A 17,391-nucleotide genomic window follows, 5' to 3' on the forward strand; every position below is an offset into this window, starting at 1 on the left:
TAACGCCTTTGCGGTGCCTCAAATGCTTCGGATCGCTTCATGCGTGCGCCTCCTCTTTTCCCCTCCTTATAAATAGCCTCGTCACTCTCTTTAATTTGTTCATCTTACACCTTGCTTTCTAAGTTATCTCCAAACCAAAATTTCCTACAAAATTGAGATTTCGAAGTGGTTTTTTAGCATCTAAAATCTCAAATTCTCCTAAAGTTTGGATCTTTTTAAGCTTTTAGTACTTCCGGTATAGCTTTTTTAAACTTAGAATTTGTACTCTGTGAGATTTGGAGTAGTTGTTCTTCTCCTCTGATAGGAGTAATGATTGGGATTTACGAAGGTTTCATCTTGTGGAAATATTGCCTAGTTTTGGAGAAACTTAGCATTGAGAAAAGCTTCTATTTTTGGATATTCCAAATCTTCAATAGGCACTGTGTTGGAACATAGACGCAGCTCTTTTTTCTTTTCTTTTCTTTTTTCCCTAATTAGTTTTAAGATTTGAAATTCGAACTGCTCGAAAGTGTTACATTAAGACACTTTTTTCAGGAAGAAAAAAAAGAAAAGAAAAAAAAAGCTGTAGTAAGATGACTTCTATGACTCTGCCCCCGGGTTTCCGGTTCCATCCCACGGATGACGAATTGGTGGGATACTACTTGAAGAGAAAAGTCGACGGTGTCAAGATCGAGCTCGATGTAATTCCGGTGGTCGATTTGTATAAGTTTGAGCCGTGGGAGTTACCAGGTAATGTGACTACTACTTGTTCGATGAAATGCCAACATTAGCTTTTGTATAATCTTCCCCCCAACTAAAACTGCATATGGAACCGTTCATAGAAAATGTTAATCATATTATTGTGTACCAAACTTAGGTAAAGCTATTGGAGAAATATGTTTTTCATGACGTAATATGTTAGTATAATAGTTTACGTGCTTGCGTTTGAAAATTAGGCAGAAGATACACGAAGCAAATTCAACTGCTAAGTCGCAGGGGAACGTTCTTTACCCTTTATTCGATATAAATGTGAGCACAAGTAACATCGAATAGCGCCTTTTTAATGTTGTTAAAGGAAGAATCTGATTCGTTGAGGGTCTAGACCAAGAGGTCGGCTGCATATTAGCCTTTTTATACCCCTCTAAAAGGCACATTAGTGGAGGAACAGAACATTTTCTTTATTCCATTTTCACCTGAAAAGTAAGGATTTTGGTATATCTTGATCGATACGGTCACATTGGTGTTATTTCAGAAAAGACCAATAAGGAAACACGCTATTACGCCGTTGGTTATGACTCTTTGCATGATCGACGAATCCTTAGCTTTGTTGAGTTTACACCATGAGTTTACACCAGGACGTGACATTTTTCTTTATTGAATTTGATTTTCAGACAAATCATTCCTCCCGAAAAGAGATTTGGAGTGGTTCTTCTTTTGCCCGCGAGATCGGAAGTACCCAAATGGGTCACGCACAAACAGAGCGACGGTATCAGGCTACTGGAAAGCCACGGGCAAGGACCGCAAGATTGTGTGCGAGCTTTCTATTTACGGGATCAGGAAAACTCTCGTTTTCTACCAAGGAAGGGCTCCTGGAGGAGAAAGAACTGATTGGATCATGCACGAATACCGTCTCTGCGAAGATTTTTCTCATGGAACCTCTAACTTCGTGGTATTACATTTATTTCCTCCAATCCTAACGAAATTATGCATATCAAATTGTTAATGAACTGCAGATTAGTTGTCTAATTTTTCCTCTTGAATCTATTCATCTATAGGGAGGTTTTGCTTTGTGCCGTGTAGTCAAGAGAAATGATAATGGCCTGAAAACAAGTGATCTTGAATCCAAAGCTAAAAGAGGTCCTTCTCCTATACTTGGCTTAAGCTTAGAAGGATGCTGCAGCAAAGCTTCAAAGATCCCAGAAGAACATTCGTCTCTTGCAAGCACTGTTTCAACACCAATCAATTCTCCAGAAGATATAAGAAGAGATGTGGAGTTTAATCCTGTTTTAATAGACTCTGATCACCAAATCCAACATGCTTTGAAGGTATAATAACATTCAGCAGGATCATTACTTGCACCAATAGATCTGAAATATCTAATGTAACAAAGAGAGAGAGAGAGAGAGAGAGAGAGAGAGAGAGAGAGAGAGAGAGAGGTTCAAGGTGTTATATTTAACATCTGCATTAACTTTTTGCAGAGTGCTCAGTGTAGTGAAGCTGTATATCAGTCGGCAACAACACCGTGGCTTCCTAGTTCAGCAGAATCAAATTCACCTTGCAGTCCCTCTCATCTATCCTCCATCAACTTCGCAGGGGATGATTTTCTTATTAATGACTTTCATGGCGACGAATGCCTCTCATTTCTCCCAAGTTTGGAGGAGCTCTCCGATCATAGCTTTGAATTTGATATGCTGAAATACCCGAATACATCTCTCAGTGGTAATACTTTCATGTCCATCATTTAGTTTATTAAATTTTTGGTTTTTGTTGCTATACCTTCTAAATTCTTTGTGAATTATCTGCAGGTGCTGAGACCTGGAACCAATTAGTACCTCCAACAATCTGTAGGCAAGAAAGTGCAGGAGAGGAGGCCAACTTGTGGTTTCAGGAGGACAATATGATAATTATGATATGAAGATGGAATGTGAAGGAATTCCGAGGCAACGCCTTTTCAATATTTGCTCTCGGGGATAGAAATGGAATGAGGCCCGCGGGTATGAACTATTCAGAACAAACATATCCAGAAATACTACTTTTAGTGTATGTATCTGGAATTCATGCTTGTATTCTACTATTCTCTGGCTATTTGTATTAGGAGTAAAATGGTTTCCCAGGCTGTATATGATCACTTCAATTGAATTGATGATGTGTAATGTATCAGAATCATCAAGGGATGTATAGTTTCTCTTGTTCTCATGATTATACAGTGTATAATTATATAGTGAATAAAGTGTTTTATTCTTATGTTGTATAACACACATGGATTTCACGTTTGGTTTCTGTTGAAGGAAAAGGTTTACATTATTTTAGCACTACAAAGACGACGAACAAAATAAGATAAAAAGAGCTCTCTGATGATTCCATATTCCTGATATTCCAATTCCTGGGATAAGCAAAGAATATGAGAAAAGTACCTTAATTGAAGCCACAGAAAAAAGATTACAAGAACAAGGTATGATATGAAGCGTATGTGCCACCCTTCAACAACGTCGCAGAAAAAGCTGTCGACCACCGCCACTAAAAAGAATCACACAATAAAAAGGAAAATGAGAGGGAAAAGAAGAAAAAATTTAGATTATCACTAACCAGTTCATGTATTTATTTAGAGCAGTTTCTGAATTTAGCTTTCTTTTAGATCAATGAAATTAATTAGAGTATATAAATGATGGTCTGAGCTTGTAGATCGAACCTATTCGACATATAATGATTTTATTCCTAGATGCTATTTATGATCTCATTGTAAAATGATTTAGCAACAGCATTAGTACTTATTCACATAGCATTAGCAAATCTTGTCGAAATGAATAAAAGAAACTGATTATATACCGAAATGAATAATGTATGGAACCTCTTCATATGATGTTACTTAAAGTGAGTGGCACACGACTTCTTTTCTCAGGATTCGAACTCGGAACTTCAAGCATAAGGAGAGGGCACCACTGATATCCAATTTAACAAAAAGAACATACCCCACCAATGCCCATCATGTTCCTGATCTCCATGATGCAACAATTCACCCCAACCCCACCACAAAAAGCCCCAGCCACATCATCTTCCCTCTGCTGGAGCTCAAATGCTCAAACCTCAGAGACCTCCAACAAATCCATGCCCAATTGATCACCACCGGGTTCATCCATCACCCCCCATCTCTCACCAAACTCCTCTTTCTCTCTCCCTCTCGTTACAGCTCTCGTATGCTTGTGTCATCTTCCACCACACCCACAACCCCAACACAGTGACTTGGAACACCATAATGAGGGGCCTTGTGGATCACAACCTCTCCAAAGATGCAAATTTGGCATATTTGAGCATGGTGAAGGACCCCAAATGCGCTCCTGATAGGTTCACTTTCCCTTCCTTGTTAAAGGCTTGTGCTCACTCCATGGCCTTCAATGAGGGGAGGGCCCCTTCACGGCCAAGTTTTGAAACTGGGTTTGGACTCTGATCTCTATACCGAGACCACATTGATATCAATGTATGCAGCATGTGGGGATGTCGGTGGTGCTAGAAAGGTGTTTGATAAAATGGACCAGAGAAAAAATAGGGTTGTTTGGACTAGCATGGTAAGTTGGTATACCATGAACGGTTACCCAAAAGATGCATTGCTACTTTTCGCCGAGATGGAATTAGAAGAGGGGATGGAGGGAGACGAGGTTGCCATTGCGAGCGCCCTCTCGGCTTGCGCGGAATTGAAGGATTTGGAATATGGGAAGAAGCTGCATTGCAGAATTCGGCAATCAGGGATGAAGATATGTGTGGTTCTGGGCACGGCTTTGATCAATTTGTATGCCAAGTGTGGTGAAATGGAGAGTGCAAGAGAGGTGTTTGACGAAACTCCTGAGAGGAATATTGTGGCGTGGTCCGCGGTGATTTCCGGGTATGCTCAGAACAATCAGGGCAAAGAAGCTCTTAAAGAATTTAAGAAGATGGTTTCTGATTCTGATCATAAGCCTAATGCGATCACCGTTATGGCGGTGCTTTCGGCTTGTGCTCAAGAAGGGGATTTGGCTCTCGGAAAGTGGGTTCATGTCAATGTTGAAAGAGAAGGGTTGAATCACTCCACTGGATTGAAGAACTCACTCATTGATATGTGCTCGAAGTGCCGCAAGATTGATGTGGCCTGCGAAATTTTCGAAGGGATGAAGGAGAAGGACATTGTTTCTTGGAATGCTATGATCAACGGGCTCGCACTTCATGGGCTCGGCGATAAAGCCCTTATCTACTTCTCCCTGATGCAGAAGGATGGAATTAAGCCAGATGATATAACCTTCATTGGTGTATTATCAGCTTGCAGTCATGGGGGTTTAGTTAAAGAAGCATATACTCATTTCAGAAATATGGGAGAAATTTTTGGAATCACCCCCAAATTAGAGCATTTTGGGTGCATGGTTTGATGTAATAAGCAGAGCTGGGCTGTTGGAAGAAGCGGAGAAGTTCATCCAGGAGATGCCCATGAAGCCGGATGGAGCAGTATGGGGTGGGGGGCTTTGCTTAGCGGAAGCAATGCATATGGAAATGTAGAACTTGGCGAGAAAGCAGCAAAAGAGCTTCTTGATATAGAACCGAACAACGACAGTGTTTATGACTTTATGTGCTTTTGTCGAACATCTATGCTAAGAAGAAGCACTGGAAAGAAGTGAGAAACGTGAGAACTTTAATGCTCCAAAGAAGTGTTAGGAAAACACCGGGTTGTAGTTCGATTGTGGTTGATGGTGCAACTCATGAGTTCATCGTCAGCGATCATTCCCACGGTGAGCTGGAGAAGATACATACGGTGCTAAAATATGCAAATAATAGATTAAATGTAGCGGATTGTTTACCTGATACATCGGAAGTGTTGCTAAATATTGATGAAGAGGAAAAAGAACGATAACTATCTCAGCACGGCGAGAAGTTAGCTTTGTGCTTCGGACTTATTAAAACAAAACCAGGGGAAGAGATCCTTATTATGAAGAACCTCACTCAGCAATTGAGCTAATTTCGAAATTTTTCCGAAGGGACATAACAATAAGGGATAGAGGCCGTTTCCACCGTTTCAGCAATGGTTCGTGTTCTTGCGAGGATTTTTGGTGAAGCACAAGGAAAAAAGGAAAAGAAAAAACAAAAACAGTGTATGCTACCTTTATTCTATCTTCCTCTTTGTAATTTTGATTTTATAACTACTCCCTTTTATATGCATATACAAGTCAAGGGCATTTGAACATCAAAATTTAGGATATTAAGGAAGTATTGAATTTGTCAAAGTACGTTACTGTTTGAAACAATAAATACGCTTCTTTATGGATGCTTACCTCGGCCAACTTGATGGTTTCTTTTTATAAGTAAAACATACAACAAGGTAAAAAGTAGCTAAATACGCAGAGGCATACTTCATAAAGTGACAAAGCAAGCCCATGTTATTCGTGTTTCTAATCCTCATAGCTATATACCAGCATTTAGAAAAGATAGCTGTCAACAACCTAAGAGCCAGATTACCGATAACTTACTTTCGGCAAATATCACTTCCCAATCATGGCTGTTGACACGTTTCAAGGTTTTGAAAATAAAGGCCACCATCTAGAATCTTCTCTAAAGTTTTGAGACGTACGTCGTGGTTGAATTAGGTCTAGTGGGTAGTTTCAAATCCTCCCAATCTGGGTCGTCGACTTTGTCGAAATACTTATCGACCACTTTGTCATCTATCATTTCCAGCCTCGAGGGCTCCCACTGCAACAATCACAAAAAATACATTGTTAAAACCAAAAACAAAGGCAAATCCAGATTTAGCAAGGTGAAATTCTTAGGAAACTGTGTATCTTAAACCAGGAATTTATGAAGACTTTGACCTTTGGATTTCTGTCTTTATCCACCAATATAGCCCTGCAACCCTGGCCATTGAAAATTGGCATTCAGAAAAAGAAAAGAGAAGACTTAAACATAATAAATAAACCTTTTTTTTACCAAAATATAATAAGAAAACATTTTTTACCATTACCTCAAAAAAATCCTTGCTGACATCGCCACGCAATACATGGCAACACATTCTATACTCTCGAATTAAGCATTGGCCGATTCTCTGCATCCTCCCTTCTCTGATCTGCACTCGTAATGAATATCGGTATAAGAAAAGATGGGCGAGATTAAGAATTGTGGTTAGAGAACTACAGAAGGATTAGCAAGTTCACTGCCAATGCATATATCAACGTAAAATCAAAGAAGAGGCATTAGGACAGAGTTTACACCATCCCATCATAATCATTTCCCACATAGCAAGTTGTACATTTTCTAAATATAAATCTAAAGCATGATTACTCCCGCAACACCAAGCATGTGACTGATTATAGAAGGAAAAAGAAGTCCATGGATAGGACAGTTATCCGGGTCCTTAAAAGTTTCATCATGAATCAAAATATTTGCAGCTTAATGTACTAGACTAGAAGGTATTGAAACACTCACTGATCTAAGAGAAATCTTTAGACTGGTAGGTGAAGCCTTCTTCAATGACTGAATTGCTGCTGTAAGCCAGTCCTCAGCACCATGTAGAACCTCTTGTTCCTTCAATATATTCAAAAACATATTAAAAGGGCGGTAAACTTGAAATACCAAAACCAGCACAGATATTGCAAAATGATAAACTGACCAGAGCAGAAAGAATATCTTCAACTGTTCTTTTGGAGAAGCATTTGTCAATTATATCCAACCTACAATCACCAAGCGCATGAGCAGAAAATTGAAAATTATTTGAGCAGGGCTCACAAGTCACATGAAACTCATTGTGCAATTATAGTTATTTATTGAACTAGAATATTCTCTTTCCTGTTTTCCCACAGAGAGAGAGAGAGAGAGAGAGAGAGAGAGAGAGAGATGGTGGACAAGCCACCATTACTAATATAAATTAGAACTTCACCTATGAAAAGCACTACTTTCTTTCACTGGCACCTGTTGAGAGAACTGGTCGATTATTCCGCAGATAGCAAAATGATCAGAGGTGTCCACTTTAGTAAGTGATTCTTCAAGGGAAGTCAATTTCTGTTAACTGACAAAGAACTAATTAGAAGACACAGCATCACCACGCTTCCAAACATCTTAACAGAAAAACATATAGAATCACAGAGCTACAAACAATATTAACAAATCAACAATGTGAGGCCTAAGAACGAATACAGAAAGGATGAGGGGAACTAGGCAAGTGTCAACGCACGCACTAGTAAAGAAAACATATAATTGAGCCATGCCCCAAAACATGAAATTCTGAATCATATCATACCGTAGAATGGACAAAGTGAGTAGCAAGGCCACAAGCAAGCATTTCAGCACCATCCAGTCTTACACCAGTTAAGCCAACATATTCTCCTGAAAAAACAGAGATTGACAAAATTTTAATAAAGTAAAAACAGCAGCCGAATGAAAATGGATAATATAATCTTCGATCTTAATAGTGAACTGATGATTGTCTGTTTGACAAACAAGAGAAGTTTTATCTCACGTACTGCAAAAGGACAGTCGAAAGTCCAAATTGAGCGTGCAAAATAGGCATATCTCTAATACACTCAAGGCATAAGAGAAAACAAAGTTTCTGTGCTATCCAAAAATTTTACTTCTTCCCTAGAATAATTTCATGTTTCAGTTGAAATTTTCTGAGAAGTCGATGGGTATTTGATTCCGACACCCCATCATTGAAAAAGAAGTGGAAGTAAGGCCCTGATGCAATTACAAGTATTCTAGCTTAATTCTATAGAGATAGGAAAAAGTAGCATAGGAATTTTTGTTTTTTTTTTTAAAAGAAGAAAAGAAGGAAAGTGTAATAGCAAAGGAGAAGTAGTACCAAAGAAGCCGGGAATTCTTGATAGAAAATAGGAAGCACCTATATCTGGAAACAAACCAAGCGCTGTTTCAGGCATTGCAAAGACCTGTAAGACAATTGTTTAGAAACTTAAAAGTGAGGTAATCAATATATAGATATACCTAATACTGATGATTTATGATTTCCTATATTTCTTTGACTTTGGACCAGAAAGAGCAGGATCAACCATAAACAAGCTGAGCTATTTGAAACTGGCAAGCATAATCAATCTAAAAAGAGACATGACTTATAAGGTCTGACCTTTTCATTGCAATTCTTGGGTTAAATTAATTTACTCTAAGAAAACACAGCTCTGACTATTTATAGGTGCTCTCCAGTAGAAACTGAATAACTTGCTGGCTTTATATGATAGTTTTATATCCAAAAAAAAAAAATCAAATAGCAATAACACTAAGGCACTTTGCAATTTAATGATTCTAAAATAGAAAACAGCCTGAACAGTCCCATGAGAAGAATTGATCACAAGCATTCAGATAAGAACACAAATATAGTGAAGCTACATAACAGAGGTTGGTACCGTTTTCTCTGTCACTACTCTGAATCTTCCATGAATGGAGAGACCAGCCCCTCCTCCCATGACAATTCCATTAAGAATGGAAACCTTCAAGAAAACTTTCATTAGGGTTTGCTCAATACAGTCCCTACCTGCTTTTATATGTAACACAACCATGCTAATATAAGAATGTTTTAAATGGCAGAACTACCTGAGGTTTGCGGTAGGTTGCAATTATATAGTTTAGAATGAACTCAGTCCAGAAAAACTTAGCACCCATGGTCCAATGACCTGATTCACAAATAAAACACAATTAGATGGGATACTCAAGGACAGTACGATTAATATGATTAAATTGGAAGTCTAAGACCAGCGCCAAAAATAAAACTTAGCACCCATGGTCCAATGACCTGATTCACAAATAAAACACAATTAGATGGGATACTCAAGGACAGGACGATTAATATGATTAAATTGCAAGTCTAAGACCAGCACCAAAAATACCTTCAGTTATGGAACGAGCAACTGCAGCAACATCACCTCCAGCACAAAACGCTCTTCCTTTTCCCTGAAACCAATATCCAACTAAAATACGTAACGGGTCTGAGTCAAATACAAATACAAATTTCCGCAATATCCAGAGAAGGTTGGATTGGATATTCTCATCAATTAGTATTAGCAAATGGCATGCATTTAAAAACAATAACAATGACAATTTCAACCATAACTATAACACCAAAAAGGAATCTTTAGCACCAGCAATATCATCCATATCACATGAACACACAAACAAACCTAGAAATAATAGCACCACCCAAAATCAATATACAAAACCAGCTAACTGAAAGTGACATTCCAATTTGATCTAATTAAAAACCAAGTTAAGTCAATGAATTATATCAAACAATAAGACCTAAGTAATTGGCCAAAAATGGCAGACTGGGATCAAACTAAGTCTCTTCACCCGATCTTTTCATCTAAAAAAAAAACAGATAACTTCATAATAAGCTTGCAATACCTTCATAATCAATAGTTTGACTTTAGGGTCCTCCTCATAAGCAGTAAAATGTTTCAGCAGTTGCATAATCTGAAAAGCCATTATCACCGTCAATTCACTTCATAAAAATCTTTCAATAAAAGGTTACCATGATGATGATATAAACACACCATGCTTTAAACTCCTGATACTTTTTTTATTAGTCATGTTAGGAGACTTTCCATGAGAAAGTAGTCAATGATAATAAAATAATTACTAGCATACCATTGGAAAAGAGCAGGCGTTCAATTGCCGAGGCCTGTTCAGTGTTAAAATTCTTGTGAAGCCTTTTTCCTCTACCAAAACCTAGCAAAGAACGATAAATGCACTAAATATTTCAAAGCAATATTCCAATATTATCTTACGGAATGTCAAAAACTAGTAGTTGTTATTGAAACGAAAAGGGATAAATTTTATAAAAACAGGCACCTTTGGAGACAATGAAGGAGGTCAATGGACCCGCCAAACTTCTTTTTCTTATATTTATCTATTAAATTGCCACTTAAGTTGAAGAACGTGAATATTGAGATTACGATCATATATTTGAACGGTAAAAAAGTTGGAAAAAAAAGAGAATAATAAGTTAATAACCCTAATGATACTAAAATCATCAAGACCCGCGCGGAATCATCTCTTGATCCGGCCACCGACATTTCTGAAGATCAATAACCAATTCTCATCCTCAAAATTAGATGACTCGGAATCAAAACAGGCACCCAATTCCACAAATCAGCAACTAATCAGTTGAACTCAAACATACCATAACATACGAAAATTTAAACGAAATAAAATTAAAAAAGTGATATCTCGGACGATCGAATACCTGATCGGCCCCGTCGTCCCCCGCATCTCGAGATGACGCCATGATGCCCCCAAAAAAGGCTCCGCCAATAAATATCTAATCGAAATTAGATATGAGAGAGCATAAAAAAAGTGAATAAAGCAAGAAAAAAAAGGGGGAAAAAAGAAAATTAGGGTTTGCGTGTAAGAGCTCCACATCTCATCTCACCTGGGATCGGGGAAGACGAAGCGGGGAGGAAGAGTGGGAGGAAGCGAAATGGAATTGGTGCGATCGAGCGGGGTAGTCAAACGAACGTGGCTTCTTATACTGCTATTTGGGTTCAGATTTTACCGAACACCACGCCGTAACGGTAAAAAGGGCGAAAAATAAAGAAGAATTAAGAGTATTCGGTTTTATAGCCAAACGACGACTTAACATCCCAAATATAATAAACTTCTATTTTTGTCCAAAAGATGATAATTTCATATATAAGATGAATGAATATTCATCTAGAATAAAATTACTATAAGAATATTCATCTAAGATAAAATTACTATTGACGATAAGACTGATTTGACTAAGATCTGAATTATAAATTTAGATTTATATAAAGTTAAACTTGCACTGCAGTGCAGTAGCATCGTTCTACCTTAATTTGATAAACTGATATTCTCATAGGAAAGCTAAATTAAGGTCAAATCATGTAGACAACTTGGAGGACTAAATAAGAATTTCAGGATAAAATTGTAACTGAAGCTATTCGTAGAGCACAAAATCAGAAGCTAAATTATAGAATCAGTTTACATACTCTAATTTGCCAAAAAGCATGTACCAGTGTGAGCGTACAACATATTTAACAATCAACTCAATTTGTCTCACTTAAAAGTACTCCAAGAAGCGAACAAATTAATATCAAGTCATGATTATAAATAGTATAACAGGAGATTAAAACTGGGAGCATTCTCTGCATTACCATAATATCCTACACAGTGGAGGTCGCAGCTTTGGACAGAAACTACTGTTAGAAGCTACAAAATAGCAACATTCAAACTACATAAATAGAACAGAACAACAACATTAATCTAACTCTTCATGTAGTAGAGTAAACAACCCCTAGGCCATTCAGGAATACATGTAACACTACAAATCATCGAGATCTTTGCCCACCGTCTACTTCGATATCGGAGATTGGGAAGAGGAATATCATTAGTTAGGCATCATCTTCATGTCGGCTTGATCGTGTCTATTCGGATTCGCAGAGAGGGACCAACCGACCGATGAATATGGAGATTGAATGTGAGGGCCTGAATTGTTGATGGTGCCTCCGGTGTGGTTAATTGGGCTGCCGGGGTCGTCGGAGGATTCACTTGACGTCCCTTCAGAGGGTGGGCTTGCAGCCAAAGACGGCCCGAAGCCCGCCATCTGAGGCGGAGCGGATGAAGGTTCACGCTTGAATGGGTCAGTCTTTGGCTTTTTACCTTCTGCAATGAAACTGCCCACGACAACCTGAGGAATCAAGCACAAGATGAATACTTCAGTAATATGTGTGTGTGCGCGCGCGAGAGAGAGAGAGAGAGAGAGAGAGAGAGAGAAGATGCAAGAATAATAAATGGAGACCTGCACAGGTGTCGCAGCCATCAGCATTCCAGCTACACAACCCCCAAGGACACGGCCATCAGATCCTGCAAGTGCCACACTCAAACCGCCAGTTCTGCTACGGGTGCCGCCATCTTCGGCAAGCAGAAAGGATCCTGACAGAGAAATGATCTCAAAGCGGCCCTGCATGAACATACGTTGTAAGCGTTGTATCAACATGTAGTGAGTGAAAGGCACTCTGAATATAATATAACAAAGGAACAGTTTTAAATTTGGCACTCACCAATATGGGATAAAATAAACTTATTCTATTATATCGTGACAGGGTCTGTTATGAAAGTACCGAATAACTAAAACATGTCTGGTAAAAGATGTAAGTGCGTGCTTGCACGCACACAAAAGGAAATTAAAAAAAAAAAAAACACCTGCAGCTATAAACTTCCGTTACTTGGACAAAAGAAATTTATTCTAGTATTGCTTCTTCCAGCATAAGATTCTTGTATTATCTTAAGAAAGAAAAAGGAAAAGCTATATGCTAGTATTTTGTACTATTCGATCCTATTAAATTACATCCAAGGAGACCTGCTATGGGTGAAAAATGGTGACTCGTGCTCCACATGCCACCGTGAGCACAAAAATAATAATGGTGCAGTTGAAAATAGCTATAAGATTGGGATACAGACATAATTTTCTATTGAAACAGTGGTTTGAATTGAATGGGTGCATCCCATGTAAATGTATATAGTTAGAATGTTGGTGTCTCTAGCAGACACAGAACACTTGAATTGATTCCCTTTTTCCAAACAACTGAATAAGCACATTTATTGCCTGTTAGCACTAGTTCAAATACACAGTTAATTTGAATGCTTTTCATTCTTCTCTGAGATGTGGAGTTCTAGGAAATTAATATGTGTCAAGACCTCATATGTCACTGTTCCACCAGAGGTTGCCGGCTGACGAAGCGTTACATTGCAGATGGCACCATTGGCAGAAAGAATACAGACTGTGCGAGGACCTTGCTGCGAAAAGGCCATGATCTTTGAAGCAACATCCTATAAGAGCATAACAAAGATATTAACATCCATATATAGGTATGCAATTCCAAGGTTTCCAATCTAAAATCGACCGAAGGGATATAAGTAATACTGAAATATATCACACTGTAAATTAACCAATGTTATTCTACGGTTCAAAAACATGTAGTCCAAATACTCGGATATTTTTTCTCAAAACAGAAAGGTCTGAGTAAAAGGTACTGACATGTAAAGGCCTGTAGGACAGCATCTTGTCATATTGAATATCTAATGAAGAAACAAGATTCTTGACACTATTTTGCAGCATAAGTTTGAGAATTAGAAAGGTAGCATTAACCTTAAGGGGTTCTCACAAATCATCTGTTGATAAGAATTACCAAAATTGAAGTCAAAAACAGGATTGACGGCTCGTAGTTACTGCATAATGTGTTCACACTACAATCTACAATGATATGGATATAATGAAAAACATTTAGTACTTTGGATAACATCCTTGATATTTCCACCTTTCTTTCCTAGAGCCAGATTAAAAAGCTTAGGGAAAAAATTCAATTGAATATATAGAAATGAAAGGAAAAGGCCTATATAGAGAAGATGCATGCAAGCTTTGTCTGGTGTATCTTCAGTTTCAAATAAGAAACACCTCATAAAGCAAACAAGCCCCATCAGCTCATGCGCAAAATTTACCTCTCCAGGTTTAACAGTGATGATATGCGGAGTAAATGAAACCCCTGAAGACCCTGAAAATGAGGAAGAGCAGTAGTAAATACTTGGTTCAGATTTGAATTTGGGGAAAGAAAAACCATTGGAAAAGGAGCAGCCACGTATGGAAATCAGAAACACGAAAAACCTCTCAAAAATTGCAGGTGCAAACACATAGGAACAGCCAACCTCCTCCTCTCCCCCACTCCCCCCAACTCACATACAAAATAAAAGAAAGAAAGAAAAAAAAAACACTTTGCACAAACACAAGGCCTGCACCATAAAAATTGTTTAGTTCTAGAAAACTAGCTAGAATGAAATCTAACGGCTGACATGAGTATCATGTTTGGAATTTGAATAGCATGAAATGAAAACTGTGCAACAGTGAGAATAATTACTGCAGTCACTTGTTTGGTGTTCATAAGTATCAACGTGACAAAGGAAAACTAACCATCAAGTCAGACGTATGCGCTGCACGACAACATGCAGTTGAGCCCTAAATTGTATTTGAAGGACCGGGAAACACAAACCCTAACGGAACAACCCAAAGCAAATTACTTCACTAGCATTATGCAAAATATCTCATGATAACGCTGGGAGAGCCCTTTGGCTGCGTTTTTGATGCATGCAGTCAAGCTTTTACACAAAGAAGGCGGCTCAGTGGAAAACTTGGTGCGCACACATTACGACCACTCTAAATTCGCACAAAAGCAAAAGTAACAAGCAGAAGCAGATAATTTCTGCCTTGAGTGGAGTCACTTGTCCGGCGGTAAGTGATTCCTGCATAATCTTGGCCAGCAAGCCCTAAGACTTCCGGTTAAACTCTTCCGTTTTCACAGCGACAAAACATCAAGCACATAGTGTGCAGGAAATATAAAAGAACAAATTTTAATAGCAATTACCCAGAGCTTCAAGCTGCTGCTTCTTCCCCGACCCAGGGGGCCTGCCCCTTCGCTTCATTGCCGGATCCGACATCGGACTGTTAGAATACCCTGACGCCGAAGACATTGGCGTCAAGGCCAGCGCCATGCTACCGTCGGGCCCGTACTTCCTCGGCCTCCCCCGCTTCTTCCTCATTTGCTCCCCACCCATGTTGAGCATGCCACACTGCCGCATGCTCGGCCCCCCGCCATCTCCATACATTGGCCCCCCCATTGGCCCCCCATCCATGGGCTTTGGCGCCGAGGAAGAAGCCGATATGGGTTCGAAGAACCTCATACCCTGCATCATCCCACCCGAGCTCGTCACCACGGGGGAGTTACTCGCTGCCCCGACTCCGTACGAGTTAGGGCTCACCATCATACTCGGCGGCTGAGACGACGAGTTCGCCCTCACCGGCTCCCTCCCGTCCATTTCTAGAAACCCTAGATTCTGAATCTGAGCTCGCTTTTGGCGCTCCCCCACCAAAAATCTCTTCTTTCCACTGTGGACTGAAGCTCAAATCCCTAATTTTGACCAATTCAAGCCACCGTTAGACGCAACGGAAAAACAAAAAAAATAGAGTAAACAAAAAAAACCCCTAATTTCATTGTAATATAACAATATTTTGCATCTGTAGAACATGAAAAAACATATTTTCACCAGAAAAAAAAGGGGGAAACTCACACACATTTACCGTCAAAATTATGATTTTTCATAAAAATGCACGAAAAAAAGGGGAAAATAAGGGAAAAAAGAGAGGAAGAGAGAAGAAGCGGAAGCTACCTTTTCAGGGTTAGATCGAGAGCGGCGTTAGGGTTTTCGCAAGCTTAGGGTTAAAATCGACCTCACATTTTAGAGAGAAATTTCGCGTCCCCTCTCTCGCCTCCGATCGCCCCACCAAACCCTCGCCGCACGAAAGCGAGGCGAAAAGGTTAGGAAAAAGAAAAAGAAAATAAAAATTATGAGAAATGGAAATAAATATTATTTTTAAGTAGGTGAATATTAGCTCGAACTTTGGGGGAAATATATTGATTTTTTATGTAGATAAATTAACAATAATTTAATTTAATAATTAATGTTTTATTACCATTAAATAATTATTACTTTAAATAGAAGCAAAATATATATACAAATAACTTTTTCCATCTATTATAAGGTTTTTTTTTAATATTTTAAGTAATTAATAGTTGTTGAAAAGTAGTAAGTTTCGTGTCCCGCGTTAGCTATGCATTCAAATTCCCCTTTGGAGCTAACACGATTATCGATGGACACGTGAGAGAGCTAAAAAGAAAGTCAAATAAAAGCATTTAGATTATCTAAAACCCAGATCGCAGTGACTACGTAGAATCTAATAATACATTCAAAAATTTTAATTTATTTCAAAGTAATTTGATTAGTTATATCCACTGGTGTTAGGACAAGTAACGGGCTGTAAAAATTTGGTACGACCTTATGATGATGCATGGAGACTAGTACAATTATAAACCGGTGCATAATTGTAGTTAGGTTGTTGGTGACATTTGGGTGATTAGGGCTCGCCCGTGAGCTCGTGAGTGGCTTGATCAGAGCCCAACTTGGCTTGACCCAACTTTTGATAAGTTGGATTCAATCAAACACCAAAAATAAAGATATATATATATATATGTGTGTGTGGTATTTATGAATCAATTGAAACAATTCGCATTGTAAGTTTTATATAAGGGTTGATTTAATTTAATTTTTCACTGATATAGAGAAGACCAAAATCTAGCCTACTTGCTTTGCTATCTCTCTCTCCATCTATGTTTTCCCCGAAAAAAATGTACTTGCTATACACCCGATGAGTTCTATCGACAGATTTGTCGAATGGAAATTCCAATTTAATGAATGTTGTTCCTTTTGGTTTTCATCTTCAGCTCTCATCTAATTACATATATGATCATGATACGTAATATCAGAACACAACATATGGTGTGTAAAATTTATACCCCACCATCATCCAATAGTAAAAAATATAAGTTGATCGGGAGCATTAGCAAGCTACTCATTTTTGTATATTTTTTAAAATGAAATTATTTAGAAATATAAAGTTAGTAGGCTTCAAACTTACAACCTCGTGCCCCAACAATCAAGAATTGAGCGAACTATGTTCGGTATTATCAGTGACAAGGCCCAGAATTGGACGGCCCAGTAGCCAACTCATTAATCTGATATTGGGCCCTTTTTTTTGGCAAATGTGAGTTTGAATAAAATCCAGGATAGTAGCTTCTGATTTTTCCCAAATGGGCCTTCTTCGGAGTATGGTCA

The 17,391-nt window shown here is 38.5% G+C and overlaps 4 protein-coding genes across 4 annotated transcripts; 2 read left to right on the plus strand and 2 right to left on the minus strand.

Annotated features, from left to right (window-relative positions):
• Positions 1–2,955, plus strand: LOC109714576 (NAC domain-containing protein 86-like). The gene is made up of 5 exons (XM_020239267.1): positions 1–729; positions 1,371–1,648; positions 1,755–2,024; positions 2,178–2,418; positions 2,505–2,955. Exons 1-5 carry the CDS (start codon positions 573–575, stop codon positions 2,612–2,614), a joined length of 1,056 nt encoding a protein of 351 aa, XP_020094856.1. The 5' UTR covers positions 1–572; the 3' UTR covers positions 2,615–2,955.
• On the plus strand, positions 4,092–5,339 carry LOC109714687 (pentatricopeptide repeat-containing protein At1g08070, chloroplastic-like). The gene is made up of 2 exons (XM_020239382.1): positions 4,092–5,006; positions 5,106–5,339. Exons 1-2 carry the CDS (start codon positions 4,092–4,094, stop codon positions 5,337–5,339), a joined length of 1,149 nt encoding a protein of 382 aa, XP_020094971.1.
• Positions 5,980–11,239, minus strand: LOC109714574 (3-hydroxyisobutyryl-CoA hydrolase 1-like). The gene is made up of 15 exons (XM_020239265.1): positions 11,081–11,239; positions 10,895–10,969; positions 10,297–10,377; positions 10,054–10,122; positions 9,540–9,603; positions 9,247–9,326; positions 9,060–9,143; positions 8,504–8,588; positions 7,946–8,031; positions 7,586–7,707; positions 7,319–7,379; positions 7,135–7,233; positions 6,674–6,775; positions 6,525–6,566; positions 5,980–6,405 (listed from the first exon to the last, which is right to left on the minus strand). Exons 2-15 carry the CDS (start codon positions 10,934–10,936, stop codon positions 6,268–6,270), a joined length of 1,155 nt encoding a protein of 384 aa, XP_020094854.1. The 5' UTR covers positions 10,937–10,969; positions 11,081–11,239; the 3' UTR covers positions 5,980–6,267.
• Positions 11,739–16,065, minus strand: LOC109714575 (AT-hook motif nuclear-localized protein 10-like). The gene is made up of 6 exons (XM_020239266.1): positions 15,889–16,065; positions 15,087–15,629; positions 14,170–14,222; positions 13,369–13,500; positions 12,470–12,631; positions 11,739–12,358 (listed from the first exon to the last, which is right to left on the minus strand). Exons 2-6 carry the CDS (start codon positions 15,535–15,537, stop codon positions 12,059–12,061), a joined length of 1,098 nt encoding a protein of 365 aa, XP_020094855.1. The 5' UTR covers positions 15,538–15,629; positions 15,889–16,065; the 3' UTR covers positions 11,739–12,058.

Source organism: Ananas comosus, linkage group 8 (genome assembly GCF_001540865.1).
Source record: "Ananas comosus cultivar F153 linkage group 8, ASM154086v1, whole genome shotgun sequence".
Lineage (NCBI taxonomy): Eukaryota > Viridiplantae > Streptophyta > Magnoliopsida > Poales > Bromeliaceae > Ananas > Ananas comosus.